At 45.7% G+C, this 23,880-nt stretch overlaps 1 protein-coding gene across 1 annotated transcript in view; it reads left to right on the forward strand.

Annotated features, from left to right (window-relative positions):
• Positions 1-23,880, forward strand: part of LOC128969941 (probable acyl-CoA dehydrogenase 6) — a 70,044-nt gene that overhangs the window by 40,731 nt on the left and 5,433 nt on the right. The window contains exons 3-7 of the mRNA XM_054384929.1: positions 2,462-2,591; positions 8,035-8,141; positions 13,505-13,672; positions 18,572-18,745; positions 23,282-23,443. Of these exons, the coding sequence (XP_054240904.1) occupies positions 2,462-2,591; positions 8,035-8,141; positions 13,505-13,672; positions 18,572-18,745; positions 23,282-23,443 (741 nt within the window). The remainder of the gene's footprint in view (positions 1-2,461; positions 2,592-8,034; positions 8,142-13,504; positions 13,673-18,571; positions 18,746-23,281; positions 23,444-23,880) is intronic.

Consider the following 23,880-nt stretch of genomic DNA (forward strand, 5'->3'; position numbering starts at 1 on the left):
GATCTTCAAGTTAGCCTTTTCCATTTGTCTTTTCCTTTCTTTCAGCAGAGAAAGGATGCACGAAGATAGTTTCTGTGGGGTTAGGAAACAGATGATAGCACACAACACCCTCTGATTATAGGCACTGTAGTGTTTTGACTTTTAATTAATGGGAAGTTGGTTAAACTTCAAAGCATGTCAGTAGAGGGTTGATCTCAGATAGTGTTTGATGTCAGCAAGTGAAAATGGAAGAGGGTTGTCCGCTCCTCCTTGTGTGTGTGAGGGCTGGAGGAGCTGGTTGCCCAGGGCCTTCACTACAGATGGTGGAGGGTGTCCAGAGAAGGGCAAGGAAGCTGGTGAAGGGTCTGGAGAACAGGGCTGGTGAGGAGCAGCTGAGGGAACAGGGGGTGTTTAATCTGGAGAAGGAAGGCTGGCCTCATTGCTGTCTAACAACTACCTGAAAGGATGTTGGAGTGAGGTGGGGGTTGGTCTCTTCTCCACAGTATCATGTGATAGAAGGAGGGGAAATGGCCTAAAATTGTGCCAGGGAGGTTTAGGTTGGAGATTAGGAAAAATGTCTTTGCTGCAAGAGTGGTCAGGGATTGGAACAGGCTGCCCAAGGGAGGTGGTGGAGTCACCATCCCTGGAGGTGTTCAAGAAATGTGTGGACGTGGCACTTGGGGATGTGGTTTAATGGCCGTGGTGGTGTTGGATTGATGGTTAGACTTGATGATCTTAGAGGGCTTTTCCAACTGAAAACATTCCCTGATTTGAGTTGGTTTTTTTTTTTGTTTTTTTTTTTTTTTTCAGTTGATCCTCAAATGAGTAACCAGATAAAGAGGAGAAAAACGTTATCTAATCAAAGCTTCTCAGTCAGCTAATGATGTTAAGCAGTGACCTTTTCTTTCTCCAATATTTCCTTGGGACTGTATCTCATACAGCTAGAAATGACCTCATCCATCATAGCAAGGTTTTTCAGTGCATGGTGGGTTTATCAGCACTGGGCATGGGAAGGAGGTGAAGAATAATATTCTCTGTAATTGAATTTGCAGATTGGAATGTTGGAAGGAGGAGCAGCCTGTGCTGGTGCCCGGCCAGCGCCCCGGGTCATCAGCCTCCTGCTAATGAAAAATGCTTTAATGAGTGCACCGAGCAGGTGCCAGGATATGAAATGAATGTTTGGTGTTGTGCTTGTGTGTCACATGGGGTTTGAGCTATGGTGGTAGTTTAGCACAGGGGCATGGCTTGCATGGGGTCTTGCTCTGTGCTGACTTTGTTGTGTGTGAGAAAGATGAGCTCTGCTTGAGTGTGTTGGGAGTGACGGTGGGAGTTGGGTGTTACCGTGGAGAAATAAAAGCATAGATTATAGAGTTGAAAAGGTTCAAACTTTCAAAGGTTTCAACTTCAGGTTGAAAAGGACCTTTAGTAGTCATCTAGTCCAAGAACCCTGTAGTGAGCAGGCACACCTCCAACTAGAGCAGGTTGCTCAGAGCTCCATCAAGCCTGACCTTGAGTGTCTGCAGGGTTGGGGCCTCCACCACCTCTCTAGGCAACCTATTGCAGTGTTCCACAGCAAAGAATGTCCTAATATCAAATCTAAATATACTCTTCTCTAATTTACAGCCATTGTCCCTTGTCCTTCTGATGATTTTATATAATCCTGCTGTTAGAAAGAAGAATTTTGCCTCCTGATGTAGTTTTCAGCAGCCTGTCACTTTTTTCCTGTTGTTTCCAGTAAAAGCAGTGATGCTATTTAGGGGATTCAGAGGTAATCTGATGTGCACATGGGTGGTTAGAGCTGGTACAATTTTAAATCCAGGTTTTGTAAAGAAGGAGTAGCACCTGGGCTCAGTTTTGGGGACCTCACTCCAAGAAAGACATTGAGGTGCTGGAGTGGGTCCAGAGCTGAGAGGTCTGGAGAAGAGGGCTGGTGAGGAGCAGCTGAGGGAACTTGGGTTGTTTAGCCTGGAAAAAGAGGAGACTGAGGGGAGACCTTATTGTTCTCTCAACTCCCTGAGAAGAGGTTGTGGTGAGGTGGGGGTTCGTCTCTTCTCCCTGGTAACAAGTGATGGACCGAGAGGAAATGGCCTATAAGTTGCACCAGGTGATGTTTAGTTTAGATAGTAGGAAAAATTTCTTTGCTGCAAGAGTGGTCAGGGATTGGAACAGGCTGCCCAGGGAGGTGGTGGAGTCACCATCCCTGGAAATGTTCCAACAACCATACAGACATGACACTTTGAGACATGGTTTAGTGGTCATGGTGGTGTTGAGCTGGTGATTGGACTTGATCTTAGAGGGCTTCTCCAACCTTAATGTTTCTGCAAGTCTTTTACTTTTCTGAAAGGCAAGTTGAGACCTGTGAATCACTGAAAAACCAGCAGTGGAACTGCAGTTAGCAAGTCCTTACAAAAGCAACCTGTTTATTTTCTTGTTGCTTGGACCAGTGTAGAACAGGAGTCTCACTGATTTGTTTTTCCCTCAGAATACGGCGGCATGGGCTTGGACTTCTCCTACAGAATGGCAGTGGCCGAAGAGCTGGGACATATCCGCTGTGGAGCCATTCCTATGGCTGTTGGAGTGCAGCTTGGCATGGCCACTCCTGCTCTTACAAGGTAGCTCTCAGTAAGTTTTAGATCACCCTAAAACCCAAATCATTGTGTGTTAAGGCCTGAAACCCAAGGGCAGAACCAAAGCATCACTGTGAGGGTTTATTCTCTGTTTGCTCTTCAGTAACACTTGAGGAAGGAACCTACTCTCTACCTCTCTTAGTTTCTTTTAGAGGAGAGAAAAAAATATATTTCAACGTTAGAATATTCTATAGTAATATGTAGTAAAGCATAGGACTTGTTTGGTAGCAGATGATGTGTTTGAAACAGAACCTTGGAGCTGCTGGAAGGCAGCTCTGTGAGGAAGTACCTGGGAGTGCTGGTGGAAAACAAGTTCACCATGAGCCAGCAATGTGCCCTCATGGCCAAGAAGGCCAACAGTATTCTGGGATGCACTGAGAAAAGTGTGCCCAGCAGGTCCAGGCAGGTTCTCTTCACCCTGAACTCTGCCCTGGTGAGGCCATACCTGGAATATGGGGTCCATTTCTGGGCTCCCAAATTCAGGAGGAACAGGCAGCTACTGGAGGGAGTCTCTTAGGATTGCTGTTTCACCACCTGCACCATCAGGGACTTCAAATGCATGGAGTGACAGGCCAAGGGGTAATGCCTTCAAACTGGAAGAAGCTGGAATGAGATGAGACATGAAGAAGAAATTCTTCCCCATGAGAGTGGTGAGGCACTGGAACAGGTTGCCCAGAGAAGCTGTGGAGGCTCCAAGCCTGGAAGTGTTCAAAGGCAGGTGGGATGTGGCCTTGAGCAAGCTGGGCTAGTGAGAGTTGTCCCTGCCCATTGCAGAGGGTTGGAACTAGATATCTTGAAGGTCCCTTCCAACCCAAAACATTCTATGATTTTATGTTCTCAAGTCTTTATTGTTTAATTGTAGGTAAGAACATCTTTTTTCTAGATAAAAGGGTGCCTCCTGATACTGTTTCTACAGCATCCGTGAGTTTGTTCCTTTCTTCAGTGACAAGCTTTTGCAAGTTGTACTTTCTGGAGGTCTTTTGAGATATTCAGTTAAATGGGAAGTACATGGTAATAAGATTTTAATGATATAAATAACAAAGCTTGAAGATGTTACCCATATCTGTTTGCCTCTTCACTCTTCTTGCCTCTTATTTATTTATTTGACAACATTCAGGAAGTTACATTCCTGCTCATGCTTGGAGGGAATCCTGCAGATTTTGATTTGCATGCATAGCAGTAGTTCAAACTGAGCTGTTTATTTCCTCAAAACTTAAAATAACTGAAGCTTCAAGGCCTGATAGAAACTAGGAGCCAAGAGCATGTTTCATACTACTTTTTTTTCCTTACAAAAAGTAAAAAAGATTTCTAAATACAGAGGGTTTTTTTTAACTCGGATGTCTTCTTATCTTGCGTGAATTAGGGGCTCAAGGGGAGCAAGCTGATTGCGTTGTGGATTCTCTTAAGTCCAGGCTATGTCAGTCACTGAGTTGCAGGAGGTTTCCATGCTACCCCGTGGTGCTTGCTGCTGTTCACCATGTCTTTCTAACCCTTTCTCTGCCTTTAGGAGCCTCTCTTCCATTTTGTGTGTGTGTTTGTTTTTCTTGCTTCTTGTGTCTTGAAGACCTACACATCAGATGGTGGGATGTGTGTGCAGGATGACACTGAAACAAAAGAATGGCACTTGGCTACTGCATTAATAATAGTCTGAGTCTAGGAGAGCAGACTCTCTCTCTCCCAATTCTCTTTCTGAGAGCAGAAAGAGAATTGGGAGAATTTCACCTCTTGCTTGTATACGTAAGGAAAATGACAGTAGGTCAGAGTTGCCCTCTTCTTGCCTAAAGGAAATCTTTATTATATTCTTAGGAAGTCCATGAGTAAACCATTGAGTCATCTTTGAGGTAATAGAATAGAATAATAACAGATAGAGAGTAATGAGGAAATAATCTGAAAACTTCTCTTATTTATTTCTTTTTGCTTTATTCTTGCTTTGGGGGTGAGTAGTGGTCAAATATGTGAGTTCCAGTGCAAAGAAGCTTGAGTTGATGGAGCAGGTCCAGAGGAGGGCCACAAAAATGATCAGGGGGCTGGAGCACCTCTGCTATGAGGACAGGCTGAGGGAGCTGGGGACGTTCAGTCTGGAGAAGAGAAGGCTCTGGGGAGACCTAGGAGAAGTCTTCCAGTACCTGAAGGGGGCCTACACGAATGATGGAGAGACTGTTGGCAAAGGCCTGCAGTGACAGGACAAGGGGCATGGTTTGAAAATGAGAGCAGAGGAGATTTAGATTGGATGTTAGGAACAAGCTCTTTATCATGAGGATAATGGAACACTGCAACAGGTTGCCCAAGAAGGTGGTTTGGGCCTCATCCCTGGAAATGTTCAAGCTGAGGTTTGACAAGGCTCTGAGCAACCTGATCTAGTTGAGGATGCCCCTGCTTACTGCAGAGGCTCTTGGACTAGATGGCCTTTGGAGGTCCCTTCCAGCCTAGCCCATTCTGTGAGTTGATCAAGCACTGAGAGCTGTGTAGGAACTTCCATTTGTAGTCACAATTTCAATTCACACTTGGCATGAGGCATTGTATCATACTGGTGCATCCCTCAGTCCTACTTAGAACTTGCCTTATTAATTTAATTCATTCACTTCAGCTCAGTTTGTTGTTGTTTTTTTTGGGGGTGTTTTTTTTGTTTGTTTTTATTTGTTTTTTGGTAGAAGCAGGAGAAACTAAACTGACTAAGCTTTGCAGTTCTATCAGGATGATTATCAGCCCCTTCAAGTCAGAACAGTGATGTGCACTGGACATATTTTCATTCAATGTAGCAATCTCACCTGTCAGAAAGCAGAGTTTTAGGTATATTTGTGATGAATAAAGGTGACTTCAAATTCATGATTGGAAGGGCACATCAACAGAACTATCTGAATCAAGGCACCTTCAAAGGTCATCTTGTCCAACCCCCCTGCAGTGAGCAGAGGCATCTCCAAATAGATTAGGGCTCAGAGCCCCATCTAGTCTGACCTTGAATGTCTCCAGGGGTGAAGCCTCAACCACAACTGGGCAAGCTGTTCCAGTATTTCGCCACTCTCATTGTGCAGAACTTCCTCCTAATGTCCAACCTAAATCTCCCCTGCTCCAGTTTCAAACCATTGTCCCTTGTCCTATCACTACAACCCCTTCTAAATAGACACTCCTCAGCCTTCCTGTGTGTCCCCTTCAGATATTGACATGTGTCCCCACAGCCTTTTCTTTTCCAGGCTGAACAGCCCCAACTCTCTCAGCCTGCCCTCACAGGAGAGGTGATCCAGACCCCAATCATCTTTGTGGCCTCCTCTTGAACCTGCTCCAGCAGGTCCATGTTCTTCTTGTGTTGGGGAACACATAGCTAGACACAATATTCCAGGGTGGACCACTTTCATACACCTCTTCATCTGTCAGAATCTCGCTGTTGGGACTTCTGGCTAACTCATACCATTATCATTTTTGAGTTCGTATTGATGACCTTCCACCAATGTTACTTCAGTGTGGGGAAAGAAAGCATGGACCGCTTTCATGAATGTCCTGTGTGTCAGAATGTTACACTTGGGACTTGTGCATCAACGAGGAATTCCAGCTGACTGCAGAACTGCTGTGTGTGGATCCATACAGACATGGATGGAAATATATTTTAGAGCTGCAGAGTTAATGACATGGGAAACAATGCTCTGGGGTATTGCCCCAGCCCACGAAGCAAGTATGGTCTGGTCTGGTCTGTTTTGAGCCAGAACATGATATCATTGCTATCAGTTTTCTAATTCTGGAGCTGTTGAATTGGAAATGAGTGGGTATTGCATTAATGCAAACCTCAGGCTTTTATGGGATGCATTTTGGATGGGTAGACTTTTGCAGGAAACCTCCCCCCCCCAATATTTCTAACATAGCAGCCAGATGCTTGCTGGGCTGTATGGCCTTGCTGTAAGGTGTGGAGATCCATGATCTTCTGCAGAGAACGTTGCCAGATGTTTTTGTGGTTTTTTTGGGGTTTTTTTTGCTATTAATTGCAAAATAACTTCTGCAGCCTGATTTTTGGGAAGAGCTAAACTGTTTTCTGGAACTTCAACCAAACAACCAAAGATATCAAACCAAAAACATTATTCTGAGGAAAGCTCCTGTCATGGAAATCCTCTGTTGAAATAACTAAAGGTTGGCAAAGTTCTAAGTGTCAGAAAGCATTGCCAAAAGTTCCTGCTAGCTTCTCTCATCATCTGATTTTTCATGTTGTTGGTTGGGGGTTTGGGTCTAATAAATGTTCAGCTGGCCATGCTTGACCTTTCCCTGGGAAAAAACAAAGCCAAGTGCAAGGCATAACAGACATGAGGGTCTTTGTCCCAGTTTGCTGGAGGAAGGAGCAAACACTTCAGGCTCACTTCTTGTGTTTATTTGGGATAGGTGCTGTGATTATCAGCAGGGACAGGACTAGGAATAGGGCTCAAAGTGAAGTTGTCTGCCAGCTCCCAGCCTCTTCTCTGGCTGAAGGAGGATCCAGGTCCCTTCAGCCTGCTTGTGTGGCTGTCAGTGTAGTTGCTGACCTGAGAAACCTCTTAGTAAAGAGGAGGCTGAGGAGGAACTTGACTTTTATGGACTTCTGCTCACAGAAGAAACATCTTGAGACCAGAGGAATTTTTCAGTCTAGCACAGGAGAAGTTCAAGATCTGGACCACAAGCTCACCTTTCACACTGTGAGACCAAACCAGTCAATGTTAATTAGGACAAAATCAACCATGAAATGAAATGGACTGCGTTTTGAATTGATGAAAGCAGCTGGGGGGGATGAATGTTGGGGGGGGGAAAAATAAATAGTGCCTCTAAACTGAGCTAAATGTGGACAAGTGAATTTTTGGTGTTACAATGCTATCAACAGTTTGCTCTTTTCCACTTTTTAGGGGGACTAAAGGAACAGCTGGGAAGAAGCACTAATAGAATCACTGTGATTTAAGTGCAGCTGTGAAATAATAGTAATTTAAACATATTTGCAGTTGGGGATGGGGTGGGACACAACATCACGTTAGAACTTTTCAGTCATCAGCACTAAAACTTGGCAAAGAGCTGATGCAGAAGTCAGAAGCTGGCAGAGAGCAGCTCCTCTGGTGTGGCTGGCTGCAGACTGATGAAGGGGAGAGACCTAGGGACTGTGTTTATTTAGATTTGATAGCTCTCCAAACGGCAATTTTAAAGATCAGCTTTTGGTCATCTAGAGCACATGTTTCTGTGGGAGTAAGATGCTTGAATTCTTGTCAAAACCTTATTTGAAATGATCATGACTGCCCTTTTGGTGAAGGCCGTGAATCATAGCTTTGGAAGGTATCTGTTCTTACATCTGGCGCTTGGGACAGGTTTTACCTAGTACCAGGAAAAACTATCACTGTGTGGGTGGACCTGAATTTGCAAGTAACTCATAAATAAAGTTTACCTCCAAAATCTTTAATGTCCTGTCTTGTTCATTATATTGTTGCAGGTTTGGCTCTGATGAGTTGAAAAAGGAGTTCCTTGTACCAACTATCGCTGGAGATTTTGTGGCTTGCTTGGGAATCAGTGAAGCTGGAGCTGGGTCAGATGTTGCAAGTGAGTTAACCTAGCAAATTGCAGCCTGGTGCTATCATGGAAAGGATCTGGTTTCCCTGGCCCTTCCCTTTGCCACTGTCATTTGTAAGAAATACAAGGGAAGAAAAGCTATGCATCCTCCTGGCCAAGAAGGCAAATGATTTCCTGGGGTGCAGGAGAAGAGTGTGTCCAGCAGGTCAAGGGAGGTTCTCCTGCCCTCTGCTCTAGTGAGACCACATCTGGAGTATTGTGTCCAGTTCTGGGCTCCCCAGTTCAAGAGGGACAGGCAACTACTGGAGAGAGGCCAACAGAGGGCTATGAAGATGATGAAGGGACTGGAACATCTGTCTGATGAGGAAAGGCTGTGAGAGACCTGGCTGTTTAGTCTGGATAAGACTGAGAAGAGATCTTACCAATTTTTACAAATATCTGAAGGGTGAGTGTCAAGAAGAAGGGGCCAGGCTCTTCCTAGTGGTATCTGTGACAGGACAGGGGGCAAATCCCACAGAGTGAAATCCAGAAGGTTCCACCTCAACATGAGATAAAAATTCTTTGCTGTGAGGGTGCTGGAGCCCTAGAGCAGGCTGCCCAGAGAGGTTGTGGAGTCTCCTTCTCTGAAGACTTGCAAAACCCACCTGGAAGTGTTTCTGTGTGACCTGTCCTGGGTGATCCTGCCTTTGTGGTTTGGACTAGATGATCTCCAGAGGTCTCTTCCAACCCCACTGTTCTGTGATTCATAGAATAGAATCATAAAATGCATCAGGGTGGAAGGGACCCTTGAAGGTCACCTTATCAAACCACCTTGCACAGTGAGCAGGGACATTTCCAACTAGATCAAGTGGTTCAGTGCCCCATCAAGCCTTACCTTGAATGTCTCCAGGGATGTGGCCTCCACCATCTCACTGGGCAACCTGCTGCAGTGTTCCATCACCATCATCTTCCTGCATGCATTGCTGTTTTCCTTTCTAGTTACTTGGTTGTTTATAAGAAAAATTCAATAACTTTCATAGCCTTGCTTTTCATTAAAATTAGCAATTAGAATGTTGGAAATATAAGAAATACAGCATGATTTATTTTAATTATTGCCTCTCTTCTTTAATTAGATGATTATCAGAAGTTTGTAAATATGATTTGAATATTTTGATGTAATGTTCCAGATGAGAAGTAACACAAATATTCTCTTAGCTGCATGTTGTTTCTCATCCAGTTTAATTGCTATGACACACTTAGGTTAATAGAATTAAAGAGAAATTTGGGATCAGCTGGGATTCTCTGATGAACCAAGACTGCAGCTGGGAGGCAGATTGCAAGATGAAGTCATGATACTTTTTCACACTGTCATGGAAGGTCTGATCCCTGATACAAATCTGGAAACCAGTTTAAAATGCTTCTTAACAGGGTAATTAAAGGAACAACTTGGGCATGAGCAGCACTGGGTTATGTTCTGAGTAGCACTGGTTTGCACCAAGCAGAGAGAATCACACAGAATTACAGATTGGAAGGGACCTCTGAAGATCATCTAGTCCAACCCTCCTGCCAGAGCAGGATCACCTGGAGTCAGTTACCCAGGAACACATCCAGGCAGGTTTGCAATGCCTTCAGAGGAGGAATCTCACAACCTCTCTGGGCAGCCTTCTCCAGGGCTCTGTCACCCTCAAAGTGAAGAATTTTTCCCTTATGTCTACATGGAACCACCTCTGCTCCAGTTCTTTTTGTTCAGTTCTAGTTTTCACTCTTGACTCTCTTCAGTGGACACACCTTGGAGACAAGGAGCTCATTTCTCTCCTGTATCCCTGGCTTGCTTGTAGTCCCCTTCAGGTACTGGCAGGCTGCTATTAGGTCTCCCTGGAGCCTTTTCTTCTCCAGGCCGAACAGGCCCAAGTCCCTTAGCTCGTCCCCAGAGGGGAGGTGCTCCAGCTCTGATCATCTTCATGGCCTCCTCTGGACTTGCTCTCTTTCTTCGAGTTATCTCTTCCAGGCAACTGCACCAAGCAACTCATTAGTTTATACCTCAACTGGAGGAAGGAACCTGGATCAGGCTGCCCAGAGACTTTGAAGACCTGTCTGGATGCATTCCTGTGTGACCTGCCCTAGGTGATCCTGCTCTGGCAGGGGCTTGGACCTCTGGAAGTCCCTTCCATCTCCCACCATTCTGTGACTCTGTTAAAGATTATTAATCCAAATATTTAATATTCTATGATTCTTTTAAATATTATTAGTGCAAATATTTAATAGGTTTTGTCCAAGGAAGAACTCCAACAGTATCCTCCCTGCCTATCAGCACTTCCTCTTTGAATGCAACCTGATGCAATTTCCCCTTTGACAAGTTCCTCACCCACATTTTCACTTTTGTCCTAATTCTTAACTTTCTCAAAGTTTTAACTCATCATTCCTGAGTGGCAGCAATTTTGAGTTTGCTTGGGTCCAACATGAAGCTCTTCTGCTTTTCTCTAGAAAATGCATTTTTGTTATAAGCAGAATTATGAAGATAACACTGGTAAAGTGAATTCTTTTTTCTTTCCAAAGATGTCCTGAGGACATGCAGCCTGCCAAAGCCCACAAGCCCTGCTTTCACTCATTTTCAGCTCTGTGCAGCCCTTGCTTTGTCAGCCCCATACCTGAGACTGAGTCAACTGGACTTCAGTAATTTGTTAAATAGGTTTTCAAAGCCTGCTGTGTTTTAAACATAAAACTTACTTATTGACTTGATCATCCTTCTTCTAAGGAAAGAGAATCAACTCTTCACCAGTTTTAAGTAGTCATTTCTTAAGTGTTGGAAGCAACCTATCAACTGTCACATCTGGGAGCACTTGAACATTGCCACTAGTGGAGCATTCTTCTTTAATCCCTGTCTGGGTGGTTAGTCCCTTGTAAACCATGCCTGCAAGTACTGTTTACATTTGTGATAATGTCATGGTGCTCATTGTTCCTCTGCAGACCTTCCATAGTACCTCTATCTAATCTCCTCTGAAGCTGTTCCACAGCAAAGGGATGTGATATAAATCATTGTGTAGGTTCCCACTCTTCTCACACTACTCCAGTGTCATGTTTCTTATTCCAGCTCTTGTCTGTCCTTCATTTATTATTTAGTCTCTGTGAGTACGATTGTGCTGTGTCTGTGTCCCTGTCTTACAAGCATCAGTACTGTGGATTCCTTCAGTTTGCTGGCCTTCATCAGTACACAGATTTCATATCAAGTCCTCAAGTCCCTTGGACAGATTTGGCTTATTCCTTTCATTGACTACTGGCTTTACCCACATTAGTCCTGCCTTTGCTTTTCTGTTCCTCATTTTCTGCTTCCAAGTTCTTCTAGCCATGGCTGTATCCAGTATTCCCTTGGTTTATACCTTAGACAATTTCCTCTCATCATTTTCCCTCTGTTCTGTGATTTTCAGCCATGTTGGTTTCAGTCCCAGTTTATCTTCTAAATGAAAATCATGTTCCTGGGTTTGCTTTGTGTTTAGAGCCTTTGGGAATGAGATCAAGGTGGATGTGTATGAAGATGTAAACAGCTGACTTCAATGTGCCTGCCCTCTCCAAATGGTGTCTGATTCCTACCCTCCAAGCCCTCAGTAGATAGGCTCTTCTGGGCTTAAAAGTCTCATTAAACTCACAGGTGCTCTGAGGGGTGTGGTAGAGTTCTCATACCATCACCTATTTATAGCTAGGTATCTGCTGGAGAGTCTTCCTTGATTGGGTTTTAGTTCAATTACAGAAGAAGGAAGACAGTCCTTTGGAAATTTTGCAGGAGTATAAATACCAACTAAGGATTTTTTTTTTTAGGGGAGACCATATTGCTCTCTACAGCTCCCCGAAAGAAGGGTCTATTGAGGTCAGCTATCAATAGGACAAGAGGAAACATCCTCAGGTTACACCAGGGTAGGTTTAGATTGGAAAAAAAATGGAACTTTAGCTTTAGATTAAGAAAAATTCCTTTTCTGAAAGAGTGGTGAAGCATTGAAATGGGTTACCCAGGTGGGGTCAGCATCCCTGGAGGTGTAGACACAGCACTTGAGGCCATGGTTTTAGTGGGCATGGTGGTGTTGGGTTGGCAGTTGGACTTGTCTTAGAGGCCTTTTCCAGCCTTAAGGATTCTATGAATTGATTCTATGATTTCCTCTGGCTGGCTGTTGCAGCTAGGGCTGCTTGCAGCATGGTGTCAACACTCCCAGATTAAAATAAGATTTTTTTTTTCTTTTTTTTGCCAGGGAGTATGAGTAGGAGGTGTTTAGACATGTCCTTCATGTCCAGACACACTTCACATTGAGAGCTGGCCTTCGGAAAGTGTCCTAGCTTTGAGTTAGCAGGCTGTTGTGAGCAGGAACACGCAGGAAGTAGGTTTATCTGTATGCAAACACAGATATGGAGGCTGATGTTTGTTTGAAGTCAGGACTCTGAAGTCAATAGGCTGTTCAGTGACTCATGTTCACAAGAACAGAAGAGCCTAACAGACCACCAAAGGCTGAAATGTTCCAGGCCTGAGTTTTTAATGACCACATTTACGTAGGAAGGTTTTCTGATTTCACTCCCTGGGATTGAAGACTCCACCTAACCTTAGACTTGGTAAAAAGTTAGATAATGGTGGGGACTCAATGGTCTTGAAGATCTTTGCCAACCAAAATTATTCCATGATTCTATAAACTGGGATGAGTGGAGTGGCTTGGTTTCCCTGGCTTGACTTCCAAGAGTTGTCCAGATGGGTCTGTACAGGTCTGCTTTGTGTGACCTGGAAGGATTAGAGGACCTGGGGCTATGAGTCTCAGAATCATAGAATGATAGGAGTTGGAAGGGACCTCTGAAGATCATCTAGCTCAAACCCCCTGCAAAGCAGGTTCACCTAGAGCAAGTTGCAAGGATGGCATCTAGGTGGGCTTTGGAATGTCTTCAGAGATGGAGCCTCCACCATCTCTTTGGGCAGCCTGGTCCAGTGCTCTACCACTCTCAGAGTAGAAGTTCCTGAAGTTTAGATGGAACTTCCTATGGTCAAGTTTATGCCATTACCTCTTGTCCTGTCACTGGGGACTAATGATCAAAGCCTGGTCCCATCCTCCTGACACCCACCCTTTAAGTGTTGATAGGAATTTATGTGATCCCCCCTCAGTTTTCCCTTCTCTGGGCCAAGTCCCTCATCCTTTCTTCATAAGAGATGTTTTAGTCCCCTGGTCATCTTCGTAACCCTTTGCTGTGCCCTCTCAAGCAGTACAAAGGGAGAACTAAATACCAGTTGGACTTGATGATCTCTGGAGATCCCTTCCAAGCCCTAGCATTCTGTGATTCATTGATCAGTTGTCTTGAGAGCAAGGGATTGACTCTGCCAGTCCTACAGGCACCAGCTGCTGCCTCCTTCCCAAGAATAACCCTTTGTTTCCTGTGGTTTGAAATAGGCATCAAGACAACAGCAGTGAGGAAAGGCAATGAATACATCATCAATGGCGGCAAGACGTGGACCACCTCCGGCTGCCAAGCGGACTGGATGTGCCTGCTGGCAAACACCAGTGAAGGACCTCCTCATCGAAACAAATCCCTCATATGTCTGCCAATGAATCTGCCTGGTAATCACAGCTGTTCCTCTTCACAGCTGATGTCATCGGTGGGGTTGGGTATGGCAAATACAAGGAGAGCTGTTTGACAGAGGGCTGTGCAGTGTTCCACTTCCATACCAAGGGGGTTCTGAAATGTGTTTGCACACTTCCACAAAACAGAAGAATTCAGGAGGAAACAAGAAGGAAGTTGAATATTTTAGAAGGACCTGATGCGATAGCACAAAGGGTAATGGGTTTGAACCAAAAGAGGGAAGATTGACACAGGATATAAGGAAGACCTTTTTTTACAGTAAAGGTGGTGAGACACTGGAACAGGTTGTCCAGGTTGGTGGTAGATGCCCCACCCTGGAAACATTCCAGGTCAGGTTGTATGGGGCTCTGAGCAACCTGATCTATGTCCCTGCTCACTGCAAGGGCATTGGACTAGATGACCTGAAAGGTCCCTTCCAACCCAAACCATTCTGTGAGTGTCTTGTAAGTGAATTTCAGTCTGGAGTAACTCAAGCAAGTGAGTTGCCTTGGGAGTTAAGCAAGTTCGGAGTGGGTTGTAAGTTTCTACAACCTTTGCTCATGCAGGATAGGCTTTGAATGGGAACTCACAGAGGATGAAGCTGAGCTGCTCACCTGAGTCACTGTAGCTTTAGAGAGGGGTCTTGTTAGGTCACACAACCTCTACACAGACCTTCCTTACCATAGAATGCATGGGTTGGAAGGGACTCTCAAAGGTCATCTTGTTCAACCCCTGTTCAGTGAGCAGAGACATCAACTAGATCAGGTTACTCAGGGCCCCATCAAGCCTTCCTAGCCTGTGTTAAGTAGGTTTTGATTAGAAAAATTTCCTGAGTCACCTGAAGCTGATCTGCAGAAATTGAGAAGTCTTCTTAAAAAAACTCCAGGCCTCAAAGTGTTCATGCTTCCATTCTTGTATGATTCGTAGATTCACAGAATGGTTTAGGTTGGAAGGGACCTTAAAGATCATGCAGTTCCACACCCCTTGCCATGGGCAGGGACTCCTTCCACTAGATCAGGTTGCTCAAGGCCTCATCCAGCGTGGCCTTGAACACCGTCAGGGATGAGGTATCCACAACCTCCCTGGGCAACCTGTTCCAGTGTCTCACCATCCTCACTGTCAAGAGTTTCTTCCTAATGTCTGGTCTAAACTAGACACTGACCTCCAAAAAGGTCACTGTGCCAAGGCCTTTTGATTGTGCTCAGTGAGTGGATTGTATCAGAAGTGAGATTTGTCGGGAAAGCAAAGAGCAAAACCATGAAAAGGGTGCCGTTGGACACAGAAGTGAGCAGGAAGTTCCAGCTGGTTTGATACATCCTAAGGATATCTGTCTGCCAAAGATTGTTCTTCTTGGGGGGCAGCAGAGCAAGGCTGTACAGGAAGTGTCTGGAAGATGTCACCAAATGATGCACTATCAAGTGCCTGTAGATGTTTGTGTGTCAAAGCTCAAGGAGGAGCTCAACAGAACAAGTGTGTTGTGTCTGACTACTGCTGCTGTCACCAGCCTGTATGGCAGGGTAAGGAAGGGATCCATGCTGCAGCAGGGGTCATAACTCATTCCTTGCTAGTACCTGGAAGGATGGTAGGAGACCAGGCCAGCACCTTCCAAGAAAATCTAAATTATTTTGTACTGAGTCATTTGGTGATAAGGAGGAAAAAAAAAAAAAAAAAAAAAAAAAAAGAGATCCAAGTCTGAAAGCCAATTACTAATTTCAACAGCTGGTAGATATGAAATAGAATTTGCTGCTGCTACATTTGTGTGTACAGGGCCTGTTCTGAGGTGAAACAAATTGTGGTCTAGATGTGACAGACTGCTGAATACATTTCTCCTAAAGGGATGTTGGGTACTGGCAGTGTGGATTCCCAGCAGGTATCTGGACTAGGTGAATACTCCTCATACTAACATTGTCTTTGAAAAATAGCTAAATTGCTCAGATGAAGTAGAATCTGACAAGTCACAAAATGTCTTTGTGTAAAATGGGCAGACAGAGGGCTTGCAGCCCTGAGCTGGTCACTCTCTGTGCATTGGTCTATCCTTTGAGTCCTCAGGGAGCACCAGGGTAGACTGCAAGGAGATGTCGTTCTCTTCAGTGTCTTTATCAGTGGTCTAGCAGAGGGGATTGAGTGCACCCTCAGTAAGTTTGCAGATGATGACAGTATGCTGGGAGGAAGTGTTCATCTTGAGAGTAGGAAGGCTCTACAGAGGGACTTGACCAGGCTGGATTGATGGGCCAAAGCCATCTGTGTGGGAATCAACAAGGCCAAGTGCTTGGGTCACAACAACCCCTTGAAGGTTCAGGCTTGGGGCAGAGTGGCTGCCATTTGCCCAACAGAGAAAGACCATGGGGTGTTGGTTGACAGCTGGCTAAAGGTGAGCCAGGGTGTACCTGGGTGGCCAAAAAAGCCACCAGCATCAGCCTGGGTCAGCAATGGTGTGGCCAGCAGGAGTAGGGAAGTGATTATCCCACAGGACTCAGCACTGGTGGGGCCACACCTTGAGTCCTGGGTTCGGTTTTGGGGCCCTCACTCATACCGAGTTGCTGGAGCAGGTCCAGAGTAGGGTAGAAAAGCTGGTGAAGGGTCTGGTGAACAGGGCTGGTGAGAAGCAATCCAGACTGATCTAGCAATACAAAGAACTGGCAGCAAAGGCCTTAGCAAACCTTCCCCTCACAGGAGCCGTAAGTGCAGCTCCACGTGGAGGAGAAGCAGTGATTGCAAAAAGCAGCTGGAAGAAGACCCAAGCCATGATCTCTGGGACTCTCAGAGGAACACAGCAGTAATGTTTCAACAGGAAAAGATGTTCCAGCAATCATTTGGGTCTGTGTGGGTTCAGAGTGTGTTTGTCTAGCTCTGATTTTAATGCAGATACAAACCACAAATGCTGTTTTGGCACAACTGGGTGCCAACTGCTGGGTAATATTCAATCCAAGAGTCAAAAATTCTTACACAACTGTTCTTATTTTCTTCCTGCCTTGGGCACACATCAAAGCAAGTCTTCTTAACACACAATCTGTTTGTAGATTGGCTGGTGGAGGAAACAAATCTTGAGTGGAAAGTGTGGAAGTCTATGTGGACCTTCTTTGGAGAGCAGGCTTGGCATTTGGAAGTCCTGTCAGTATTTCAGCTCTGCAAAGAGATGAAACTTTCCACAACCTTATTCCATGCAGCCAGGGAGAATGAATCTGAAGGCTGTGATTGCCAACTTCTGCCTTCAAAACCAAAGTGATTTTCATGTGGCTGAAGGCCTCCTGTCTGTAGAAGCTGACATGTCTATATAAACTCAGATGTTGACTGAAAGCTATGAAGCAAGGTACAAGGTAGGGAGAGGGACCATGACAGTCTGTGTGGTGACCAACTCCTACTAAGCCCCATTACAGAGTAGTAGAGGATTGAAAAAACATTAGAATGAAGAGGTAACTATAGCCAGAACCTCCTCATCACAAAACCAGTCAAGAGTACCAGTGTGTGGGTAGTAAAGTGGTTGTTGTCCTGCAAAGACACACATGCTGGTTTGGAGGAGAGTTTTCCATTGCATATTGACTTGGCATATGCAATAAGGATGCTTGGCACAAATCTTCACACCTGGTTGTTGGCCTTGGTTTATCTCTGAAACATTCTTGACTTCCATCATGAATATTCACATTAGCCCCAGAGCAACAAGGAGGTTAAAACCAAAGATGAGGGAAATGCCAGCAAAAAAATCAGTGATGTCTGTTAAGATCTCTTGGCACAGTGGCAAGCCATGCTTGGACCTGAGCAACAGCAGCAAAGAACTTGTAGCTAGAGAAAAGCAAACAACAGGAAGGAATCCTACCTGGTAGGAACAGGTAGCTGAAGTCTGATATGACCAAACCTGGAGGAACCAAGCTGATCTCCAACAGACCATTGTCTGCGGAGTCAGTCAGTTCTGGGCTGGGAGGTCACTGGGGAAGCAAAGCCTCTTCACAAGCAAAACTCAGGTGTCAGAAAGAAAGGGCTCGTCTCTTCTCAGTGGTACCTGTGACAGGACAAGGGGCAACAGACACAAACTGGAACCCTGGAAGTTTTACCTCAGCATGAGGAAAACCTTCTTTGCTGTGAGGGTGCTGGAGCCCTGCCCAGAGAGATTGTGGAGTCTCCTTCTCTTGAGACTTTCAAGACCTATTTGGATGCCCTCCTGTGTGACCTGCCCTAGGTGACCCTGCTTTGGCAGGAGTGTTGGCCCTGATGATCTTTCCATTCTCATTATGAACCCTCCCACAAGTATGTAGATGAACTAAAATTTATTTTGTAGGCCATCATAAAAGAGTTCTAACAAAATTTGGGATTGATATGGATTTGTTAGATGTCTGCAGAAGTTCCACATTTGCATCTAACTTCCTATTAGGAAAAAGTGCTGTGGAGTGATTGTCAGCTCTCTCTTCTGCAGGTACCAGGAGAAAAATCAGGATGGGACAGGAAGGGGAAGAAGGAAGAGGATTTCCAGGAAGATAAATTTTATAGTTGCAGCTTAAAGCATAGCTCTACTTTTGTCATTCTTAAAGCTTATTCTGCTGTTTCACAGCAGTGCAGGCACTCAGCAAATACTCCTAAAATTGAATTCCATCATTTGATTATGTGTACTAAAAATCAACCCCAGGCAAGGCATTGCTTGAAGTAAGATTATTACTACTAGGAATCAAGTGTTATTATTTGGGGAAGTAATGAGAAGGGAAGCTTTTACAATTGCAGTTTTCTGATTTGCTAGTTAAATAAGATGGGAGGGAAAAAAAAGGAGTCTTAACAATGGTAAAGGTAGGTTTTGCTATGGTCTTGGCACATCCCTTCACATCTGCAAATTGCACTTGATTAAAATGCTCTGCTTATGCTTAATGCTTCTAATTTTGGTGACCTTGGCAACATCCCCTTTTTTTCCTCAGGGGTTCACGTTGCTAAAAAGATAGACAAGTTGGGCATGAGGTCATCAGACACAGCTCAGATCTTTTTTGAAGATGTCAGAGTGCCCAGCAAAAACGTCATCGGTGAGGAAGGGAAGGGCTTCACTTACCAGATGTTGCAGTTCCAAGAAGAGAGGCTGTGGGCAGTAGCCTCTGGTAAGTCATCGTTTGTGCTTCTGGGGCCGGGCAGGGACACAGGGGTCACCCCTCTCATGACTAACAGCACTTTCCTTTGACTGCAGACTGTGGTGATCTCTTACCCTCTGCTTCTGATAAGCTTTGTGTAGGAAAAACTGAAATAGAAAATTCTTCATGGGGCATCTTGGAGGCTGTTTTGCTTTCTTTTTCTTGTTGTTTTTCTGCTGCTAAAAAAAAATGGCATCATGTTATGTCTGCTAGATAGGCTGTCAGATAGTGACATAGAACAGAGGGCTGATGACTTTTCCTGTAGTACAGTAAGCTATGATGCTCATCCTGGATTGGGGAAAATTAACTCAGTGGTTGTGTGAAAAAGTGTCTCCCACAGGATGTAGAAGCTTAGTGAATGTGTTTTGCTTCTGTACACTTTGAATGCAAGGGATACAGCAGCAAATTCCTTTCCCTGAAGTGGTGCTGTCATAGTTCCTGTTAACCTGAATTCAGGCAGAGCCACGTATTTGAGTTGTATGGAGTCTGCGTTTTCCATGATGTCCCAGCTCATTGTGAGGGGGTTGGACTAGGTGACCTTTGAAGATCCCTTCCAACTCAAACTATTCTATGGTTCCAAGTAATAACCAGATCCAAGTTTGGATTGCCCATTTTCAGCTTCTCAACCTTCCCCCTATCAGCCCTCAGTGTTTGCTGTTTCAGTATTATATGATCCACTGCAAGAAGACTGAGCCCCTAAATCTCTGGGTGATGTAAATAATGTGATCCTCCTGGAGCTGCTGTGCATACCAGGTCAGTTACTGTGTGTGGCTGGGGAGCTGGCAGCTCTAGGAAGTGAATTTCTGATTCAGTGAGCAAATGAAAATTCAGCCCCTGTTGTGGCTTGGTCCCAGACCAACTATTTCAGCATTCAACAGCTTTAAAAAAAATCATCACTTTGGGCCAAAAAAATCTTAGTTCAGCCTGAGTTAAATAGTAACTGTGGAAGTAGTTTTAGCAAAGAAGAGGAGGTTAAACTTGCAAGGGATGCCACTGCAGATTCAGGCAAGGAGGAGATGTGGTCCTACTGCTGGTCCTGCTTTAGTGCTGGTATACACAGACAGTAAGGGCATGCATTGTGCATTTTTATGCTCAGTTTGAAGTCTGAAGTTAAACAAAACAATGAGAATCTCTGGGTTGCAGAGTTGCTCCCCAGGCAGCAGAGCAGCCTGCTGCTTTAGTCATGCCCCAGGCAAAAGTGACACCCACTGACAACATCAAGAGCCAAAGCCTGACAGGAGAGGTCACTCCTCTGAAAACCAAGCAGCTTGGTACTGTCCAACCTTGCACAACTGCCCAGCAAACACCGTTCCCTGCCAGGAAGTAAGACACCAGGTTTCAATTATTTTTTTTGGCCCAGAACAACACAGCAGGAGCAGGAAAACCCTCACCCTGGATGAGCAGTCTGGGAAGGGCATCTTTGCTCCTCAAGCATGGCCATCAGGGAGGAAGAGCCTTGGAGCTCACCGAGGGAGATGGAGCTGGCTCCTGCAACGCAGTGCTCAGTGTGTTACAGAGAACCACAGAATGCATCTGGTTGGAAGAGAACTTCAAGATCCTTGAGATCCCTTCCCAACCTGGTGTTCTGTGAATCATCCAGTCCAACCTTCGACCCAGCACTGAAGGGTCAACACTAAACCATGCCCCTAAGTACCAGGTCCACTAGGCCCCCTTGTCTTGCTTTCTTCCACTGTCTGGTGTAAAATGCTCTACTCTGCCCTAGTGAGGCCTCATCTGGAGTTTTGTGCCCCTCCCCAGTTCAAGAGGGGCAGGAAACTACTGGAGACAGTCCAGTGGAGGTCTACAAGGATGATTAAAGGAATAGAAGATCTCTCTGATGAGGAAAGGCTGAGAGACCTGGAGGTGTTTAGCCTAGAGAAGAAAAGACTGAGAGGGGATCTGGTCAGTGTTTACAAATTCCTTAAGGGTGGGTGTCAATTAGATGGGCCAGTCTTCTTTCAGTGGTGCCCAGTGACAGGACAAGAGGTAATATGGGCAGGAAGTTCCATTGAAACATGAGGAGGAACTTTAATTTGAAGGTGGCAGAGCACTGGAACAGGCTCCATCTCTAGAGCCAATCCAAACCTGCTTAGATGTGTTCCTGTGCAGCCTGCTCTAGGTGACCCTGCCTTGCTAGGGGGGTTGGACTTCGTGATCTCCAGAGGCTCCTTCCAACCCCTCACCATTCTGTGATGCTGTGAAAGCACTGGCAGCAGGGACAGGACCACTGATTTGGGCCAAGCTGTGAACTTCCACCTTTCTCTCTCTATTAGTTGTCTTATTTGTGGCCAGATTTCAGAAGGTGTGGGGAATTTCTTCCCTTCATCATCTTGTTTGTTTGGGTTTGGCTTTTTTTTCCCCCTTTTTAAATTTCCAGTCAAACAAATTTAAACTATAAATGGAAAACTAATTTCCTGGAATTGCAAAATTTGCTCACAGGTGTGGCCTTCTGAGAGCCACATCAGCAAAGGCTTTGGTGAAAGTCACCATGCTGCTTGCTTCACTCAAAGAGAGGAGCAGAGCTGCCACGTATCTTGAGTTGTGACACTGGGTAAATAGTGTCCCTTGGTGGGCCTGATGGCAGGAAAAGAAGGTTGCTATGGCAGGAAAAGAAGGTTGCTATGGCAGGAAATAAACAGGGGGTTATTGTTTTCTTAACTTGGAGGCAAAAAAGGGAGTTCCTTGTGTGAGAGGGAGCAGAATGGTGCTTGTCTAGTGACTTATCTCTGCTCCTGTAAGTCTCAGCTTTCTGAGTACCACTGAGTCATGGCCAGTAAGCAGGATGACAGATCCTTCCACATGGGCAACGCACATCCTTAAGAGCCAGGTTGCTCAGCCTGGAGCTCACTCTTCATTTCACTAGAGATTGAGCAGCCACAGCCTCAGAAAAAAACATTAACTTAGTTGGATTTTGAGAAGAGGTGTAGGAAGGCAAAGTGTTAGCAGTGAGCAGAAGTTTCAAGTGGAAGTACGTAAGTTGGATGGAGGAATGAGGAAAAGATTGTTCTGCTTCTGTCAACTCCAAGTGCTTTCACAACCCTCAGCTGTGGGGTTGACTATGTGCTCCTCAGGCTGCCCTAGGGTGACATTTCCTGCATGTGCTGTCAGTTGAAACCTGTGGGGCTGAGCTTGTCTGAGGATGTGGAGAACATTGTATGAAAAAACCCCAAGAGGACACAGAGAGGGGAAAAATGAGTTTCACTTTTCACAGTGTTTCTGTGTGCTTGCATGGCTGAGAGGATTGTGTGCTGTTGTGCAAGGCTGGTGGTAGTTGTGATCTTCATGATGTGCTGTGTTTTGCTGCTGTTTGCTGCACAGCTGAGCTTTGCCATGTTAAAGCTGTGCTCATAACTCTAAATACCTGCATCACAGGAAGGTTTGGGTTGGAAGGGACCTTTGAAGATCATGTCCAAGCTCTTTGCCATGGGTGGAGACATCTTTCATTAGATCAGGTTGTTCAAAGCCCCATCTAGCTTGATGAATCATAGAATCTCTGAATGGTTTGGGTCAGAAGGGACTTTAAAGATCATGCAGTTCCACACCCCTTGACATGGACAGGGACACCTTCCAGTAGCCAAGCTTGCTCCAGGTCCCAGCCAGCCTGGCCTTGAACACCTCCAGGGAGGGGACCTCCCTGGGCAACCTGTCTGGTGTTTCCCCACCCTCACTGTAAAGAATTTCTTCCTAATCTCCAGTCTCAATCTCCCCTCTTCCAGTTTCAATCCATTCCTTTTCATCCTATCACTACAAGCCCTTATAAAAAGTCCCTCCCCATGTCCTTGAACAAGTTCTTCCCCAACCTGTCCTTGAACACTTCCAATGATGGGCCATCCATAAGTTCAGGGGGCTTGGAACTACTAGATGATCTTTAAGATCCCTTCTAACCCAAACCATTCCATGACTCTGTTCCTCCTACCTCCCTTCTCTCTCCCACTGCTGGCCTGTACTGCTTAGCTTCCCTCCCAGTAGCCCAGACTGGGCTGTGTGCTTCCCAGGTGTCCCTTCAGGGACAAGAGTTCCCAAACACTTCATGCTCTTTCTTTAGCATCTCTCAAGCTGGAGACCATGGACATACAATGAAAAGTCAGTGTTATATGTGCCATAGTGTTGTGTTACATTGTCCTTTGGAGCGAGGATGTTCCTCAGCAGAAGAGGTGTTCCTGAAAGGAGCAGTTGTTTTCCTGCTCAGAGAGGCAGTATTGAGGTGACTGCAGGGTGTTCGTGCACAGCAGAAAGGAGGACATCCATTTATGTTTACTTCTACTGAGGGAATGGGAAAAGGTGATCAGATTATGGGATATGAGGAGACAGCATGTATAGACAGTGCTCTGTGGAAGTGTTATGGCAGGGAGTGGTTGGTGGTATGCAGTCTGCAGCACAGGGATGAAATCTGAAGGGAGGAGATGCTGTTTGCACCATGTGAAAAACCCCAATGTGGTTTTCAGCAAGGAGAAGAATGGCCAAGTGACCAAAATGATGTAGTCTTCTGTGCTTTGCTTCTTCCAGTGCTGGTGTCCCTGGAAACTGTCATCCAAGAGACCGTTGAGTACGGGCGGCAGCGGCAGGCATTTGGCCGGCCGGTGCTGCACAACCAGGCTGTGCACTTCCGCCTGGCTGAGCTGGCCACCGAGGTGGAGCTGCTGCGCTCGCTGCTCTACCGCACCGTGGGTGAGCACCCATAGCCACCTGCCCCCAGGGGCTGCCTCCCCACAAGCATGCAATTGCCCCAGCTGCAAAAGGCCTCCAAGATAAGTCCAGCCACTCACCCAATACCGCCATGCCCACTAAGCCCTGTCCCAAGGTGCCATGGCCACACGCTTCTTGAACAGCTCCAGGGACTCCACCCCCTCCCTGGGCAGCCTGTTCCAATGCCTGACCACTCTTGCAGTAATTTTTCCTAATCTCTAACCTAAACGTCCCCGGTGCAACTTGAGGCCATTTCCTCTGGTTCTATCGGTTGTTACGAGGGAGAAGAGACCAATCCCTACCTCAATCCACCCTCCTTTCAGGAAGTTGTAGAGAGCCAGAAGGTCTCCCCTCAGCCTCTTTTCTCCACACTAGACAACCCCAGGTCACTGAGCTGTTCCTCAACAGCCCTGTTCTCC

The sequence above is a fragment of the Indicator indicator genome, chromosome 11, assembly GCF_027791375.1.
Source record: "Indicator indicator isolate 239-I01 chromosome 11, UM_Iind_1.1, whole genome shotgun sequence".
Taxonomy (NCBI): domain Eukaryota; kingdom Metazoa; phylum Chordata; class Aves; order Piciformes; family Indicatoridae; genus Indicator; species Indicator indicator.